The sequence below is a fragment of the Elephantulus edwardii genome, unplaced genomic scaffold (assembly GCF_000299155.1).
Source record: "Elephantulus edwardii isolate Elephantulus edwardi_28Jun2011 unplaced genomic scaffold, EleEdw1.0 scaffold00002, whole genome shotgun sequence".
In the NCBI taxonomy this organism is placed as follows: domain Eukaryota; kingdom Metazoa; phylum Chordata; class Mammalia; order Macroscelidea; family Macroscelididae; genus Elephantulus; species Elephantulus edwardii.
The window spans coordinates 33,350,913-33,356,135 of record NW_006399752.1 but is presented as its reverse complement, the minus strand read 5'-3'; the positions used below and the strand labels follow the sequence as shown (position 1 = coordinate 33,356,135).

The 5,223-nt window shown below is 58.1% G+C and overlaps 1 protein-coding gene across 1 annotated transcript in view; it reads right to left on the bottom strand.

Annotated features, from left to right (window-relative positions):
* The window catches only part of WDR25 (WD repeat domain 25), a 245,754-nt gene extending 240,780 nt beyond the window's left edge, over positions 1–4,974 (bottom strand). Inside the window, exon 1 of the mRNA XM_006879174.1 lies at positions 4,189–4,974. Within this exon, the coding sequence (XP_006879236.1) occupies positions 4,189–4,974 (786 nt within the window). The remainder of the gene's footprint in view (positions 1–4,188) is intronic.
* Between the last annotated feature and the right edge of the window lie 249 nt (positions 4,975–5,223).

Below are 5,223 nucleotides of genomic sequence, written 5' to 3'. Positions count from 1 at the left end.
CGACAAAGGAGATTAATCAGAACTGACTTTGACAAGCACTGTGGCAACTGGACAATTAAAACAGACATTCGGATGGTGGGGAAGAAGAACAAACTGGGGAGGAGGGTGGAGAGAATGGTGCGGCAATGAAGGAGTGAAAGCCCAGAATCCCTGTGAATGTTCATTGAAACTAATAAAATTTAATAATTAAAAAAAAACAGTACCTTAGCCATCAACAGTCCTTAGCCATCAATAGTCCTTAGCCATCAGCAGTCCTTAGCCATCAACAGTCCTTAGCCATCAACAGTCCTTAGCCATCAACAGTACCTTAGCCATCCTTCAAGCTTGGAATGGCGCTCTCCCCCAAAGATTCACCCCTTAGCCAAACAACAGACAGGACTACAAGGTAACGCCAGGGAGGCCTGCATTCCTTTGGACCATCAACTGTACAGGTCAAAAGAGTAGCATTTGCCAAGGGAGAAAAATATCAAAACACAAGAAGGACAAACAGAGATGGGAAACACAGGGAAGAGATAGGAGGAGTGCTGTGACACTGTGGGGACTGCAATCGATGTTTCAAAACAAAATGTGTGGCAACTGCTGCATGGAAAACCAGTCTATTCTGTAAACTTTTACCCAAATCACAATTCAAAAGGTTTTTTGCTATGCAGAGGGTGAGAAATGCGGCTGACAAAGTCGTGATGTGTCAGCTCAGGACGTGGCATTCACATCCCACACTGGCCACGTTTTCAGGAGACTCGCCAGGCATGGGTCATCTCTGCCCTGCCGGTGCTGGCGCTGGGCAGATCCTGGCTCATGGCCGTGCTGTCGGGGGACAGCTGCCCTGTGAGGTCTCCGAGGCCAGGACTTTTTCAGAAGCAGATGACGAGGCTGCTGGCTGGGCTCAGCCTGCCCACCGCTGGCCTGGTAGCTGGATGCTTGTTCAGGTGTAGCGCACCTTGCAGTACACACTCCTAGCTTGGAGACGACCGGACTACAGGACCAAGAGTGCCACAGTACAGGGCTCAGTGGCTCAACAACACTAAGGGTCCTGTACCAGCGGAGAGGACGCCAGCCCAGCCGGCCCACAACACTAGCCAAAGCCACTGCCATCGAGTCAATTCCGGTTCACAGCAACCCTCCATCAAGTCTCCAGGACTGGAATCGTCATGGATGGAGACCGCTCAGCTTTCTCTTCCAAGTGGCTGGTGGATTCAAACCATCAACCTTCCCGTTTACATCAGAAAGCACAACAGCAAAGGGCTATAAAAGCCAGAGCTTTCAGGACACGACAATGAGACAGTGAGAGACAGAATGATGGGCCAGCAGCCACGTGGGGGTTCCCATCATGGCCCCAACCTGACCCAACACCACCACAGGCTGCCACCAAAGCCAGCTCTACCTCAACAGGTTATACCTGTGCCTGCTGGAGGCACGGACATGCAGGACCTTCTAGAGCCAGCAGGCTGCCCAGGGTCCACGCCCGAGTCAGTCCTGGCAGCACTCACAGCCCCCTCAGGACAGGCGGACACAGCAGACCCAGGTCTCAAATGTACAGAGCTGAGCCCGCTGCTGCCATAGCAGCATTCACTGCCGTTCCAGGCTGGGCCAATGGCTCCCTCTTTTGGCCACAAGGTGCCACAGCGATTCAGTGGCCGGTCCTCCCAGCCTCACAGCCCCAGCGAACTGGTACCCTCGACACAGGGCATCACCAGTCTGAACAAGTGCAGGGATGGAGATCATAACGCGAAAGGGCTGGTGAGGTCATGGCCTGCACTCAGCCACCACGAGGAAGCAGCCCCCGTGACCGCCGGGCCCCAGCTCCACACCCTGACCGACCCACCGTTACACAGACTTGAGGGGCGAGGTGAAGTGGAGGATGCATGATCCTCGCCGCCCCCGACCATGCGCCGGCCAGATCAGTGCTGAAATGGGCTACTTTCCGGTAACACCCATCGATTCAACTCGTTTCAAAGCACCCTACTCCCCAAGCTCTCTGTAGTTCAGAAAACACTGGGAGAAGAGTCCAGATACACTTGCAAATAAGACTGAGGGTGGCGTGCAATGTCCACTGAGCACCTAAAGGGTGCCAAGGAGCCTGGTGGCACAGGGTTATGCACTTCGCTGCTATCTGAAAGGTTAACAGTTCAAACCCACTAGCTGCTCTGCAGAAAGACGAGGCCGTCTGAGGAGAACAGACTTGAAACGTTCGGGATGCTCCACCCTGTCCGGCAGGGCCAGATGCAGACGGCAGTGGGCAGCCGTGGGCAGCCGTGGGCAGCAGTGGGCAGCCGTGGGCAGCAGTGGGCAGCTGTGGGCGGCAGTGGGTGGCCATGGGCGGCATTGGGCAGCCATGGGCAGCAGTGAGCGGCAGTGTCCTGGGTTTCACTTGCCCAGCTGGGGGCCTGGCTAAGCCCACAGGTGTTCAGAGAGCATTGTCTCCACATGATCACATGAGCAGGTGGGCTCCTCTCCCCCTTAAGGACGCAACAATGAGGCGGAGGTGGGTGGCTCCAAGCAGCGGCCAGTCGGTGGGTCTGGACCAGGGGCCCAGTGCCATTCCAGCCATCTTCTATGGCATTAGTACTTATTTCACAGATTGTGTACTGGGGGCTATGCTGGAAGCTGAGGGGACAGGGGCTCAGCCCACAGGCTGGAGGGGCGGCAGACAGGTCTACAGGGGACACTACGCCTGGTAGGCTGTGCCCCTCATAGCTACTGGTGGAAAAGCTCGCACGGCTGTAAAAAGTGAGTAAAGCACCTTTCCTCTGTGTGTTTCCAGAGAGCAAAAACCCCAACACGGCCCACAGGCTCCAGCACAGAGCAGCACATGCAGGACGACACCAAGCGACACCACGGCCCGCTCCCATTGCCCGATGCCCACTGTCCACACTCCACTGTGAACCGCTGACATTCTTCCCCCGCTATTGCCTCCCTCTGGAAGCCCCTGCTGGGTGGCCCCAGGGAACAAGTGCCCCTCCCATGAGGTGTCAAGGGACAAGTGTCCCCCGCGGGATGCCAGGCACCTGTGGGACCACATGGAGACAGTGGGTTTAGTGCTCCTGGGTTCTCGGGGGTCATTGCCTTTGACTCCCCACGGGGCTGGGTGATGGTGGCATCAAGCGCTGACTAGGACCCCAAGCGCCCTGTGAAGATCTGATCGGCACCCTGCCCTGTCCTGCGCCGTCCTCATCCTCTCTAACACACGTGAGCCCACTGTCACAGTCACGGGGTCAGTCCATCTCGTGGGGGCTCCTCCTCTCTTCCCCAGACCCTCCACCTGTCCAAGCATGATGTCTTTCTTCAGGGACTGGCCCCTCCTGCCAACATGCCCCATGTACGTGGACAAAGTCTCCACACCCGTGCCTCTTAGGAGCGTCCTGGTTGCACGTTCAGCCGGCGGAAACGGGCAAGTTGAATGTGAAGACATTAACATTGGGGACAGTGTTGCCAACCCTCCAGGATTAAACAGGTTTTCAGGCAGAAGCTGGCAGTCCTGTTTCCAACCTGAACTGGACCTGCTAAACTCGCCTAATGAACCCCACAATTGTGAGGATGGACCATATGGCCACTGTAATGGGTGAGCAGAGCCAGGAGCAGGCCGGAAGAGCCTGGAGGGGTGGCCGGTGCAAGACCTAGTAGGAGCAGGTTTTGGGGGGGATGTGTGTGAACTCTACGGGGTCGCCTGTGGGCTGTGGAGGTTGTTGGTGAAGATTTGTCTCCCTGTGGAGGTCTCCTGGTTGTCCCCATGCTGGCCGCACTCTTTATACACCTGGGGGTCCGCTCTGGTCCCCACGGGTCCTGCCCTCACAGCACTGAGCCCAGGGTTACACACACCCCTCTCCCACCGCACAGTCCCCAAAGCCAGGGCCACGCTCTTCCCCTCTGCAGCCCGCGTGTACAGCACTGCCGCTGGCATCGTGCATCCACGTCCCAGGCCTGCTTCTCTGCTCCCTCTGGTCACTCTCCCGCAGTGACTTGGCCTCCATTACTGCCCTCAACACCCCTATCGTGACCTCTGATGACCTGGCCAAGGCAGCTCCAGGGAGGACACCAAGGAGCTGGATGGATCACGCTCAGGAGTGACCAGAGACACCATTCTCAAATGTAACCAGTGACAACATCTCCAAGAAGCCTGCCCGGCCGGGAGACCCCCACACACACACCTCTCCGAACACACCTGCCGTCAAGCGTCCACCCCCAGCCTACCTTGAGGGTCTTGTCCATCGATGCTGAGAGAAGCAGGTGGCTGTGGGCGAGGACGGGACACCACTGGACACAGTTGACGGGGCCGCCATGGCCCTGCAGGTGGAAGCGCACATTCCTGGGGACCTTGGTCTCCTGGTACGGACTGTCCAAGTGTGGCCGAATGCTCTCGGACACTCTGGGGGCCAGGCGGCTCTGGGCTGGGCCTAGGGCACAGCCCAGGGAGGGGTCCTGGGGTTCCACCCCCGAGCCGGCACCTGTGTCTGTGCCCTTGGCCGCTGACACCCGCAGTCTCTTCGGGGTGTAGGGTATGACACAGTCCTGCCTTCTCTTCAGCGAGGAGCTGCCATTTCTCTCTGTGACCTCAGACTTGCCTTGCGTGCAGAAGGCAGGCTCTGGGCGGTAGCAGGCTTCCCAGCTGCGTTTTGGTTCCTTGAAGCAGGCAGCTGCCAGAGGCACATGGCCAGTAGGAGTGTGGCTGGTCCATAACGCAGGGCAAGGAGGCTCCCTGGGTGGGCAGGTGACCGCAGGCTCCTTCCGGGGCCACTGCAGCCTCTGGCTGGGACAAGCCCTCTGGTCACTCCTCCCAAGGGGAAGGAGGGGGAGGCGGTGGGTGGCCACGCCTTCCCAGAGGCTGCCTGGAGCCCCAAGTCTGTGCTTTATGGGTTCTGGGGTCCCCTCGGTCACCGCTCCACAAGCGTCCTTCACCTGGCCGGCAGCACTGAGACCTTCCAGAGGCTCAGGCTCAGCATCCGAGTCCGAATCATCGTAAGCCACCAGGGAAGCCATTCAGGACCTGGCCTGTCGCTGTCCTTCCAGGGCCGTCTGTCTGCCTAAGACCAAATGAAGCCAAGTGTCAGCAAACATGTGCAAAGGACATTTCCCTGAATGCAAAGGAAACCCGCTGACGTCCAGTCAACTCCGACCCACAACGACCCCCTATCGGGCGTCCACGTAACGGAGGACACTGCTCCAGCTTCCTCCCACACAGCAGCTGGTGGATTCAGACTCCCAACCTTTCAGTCAGCAGCGCAACAC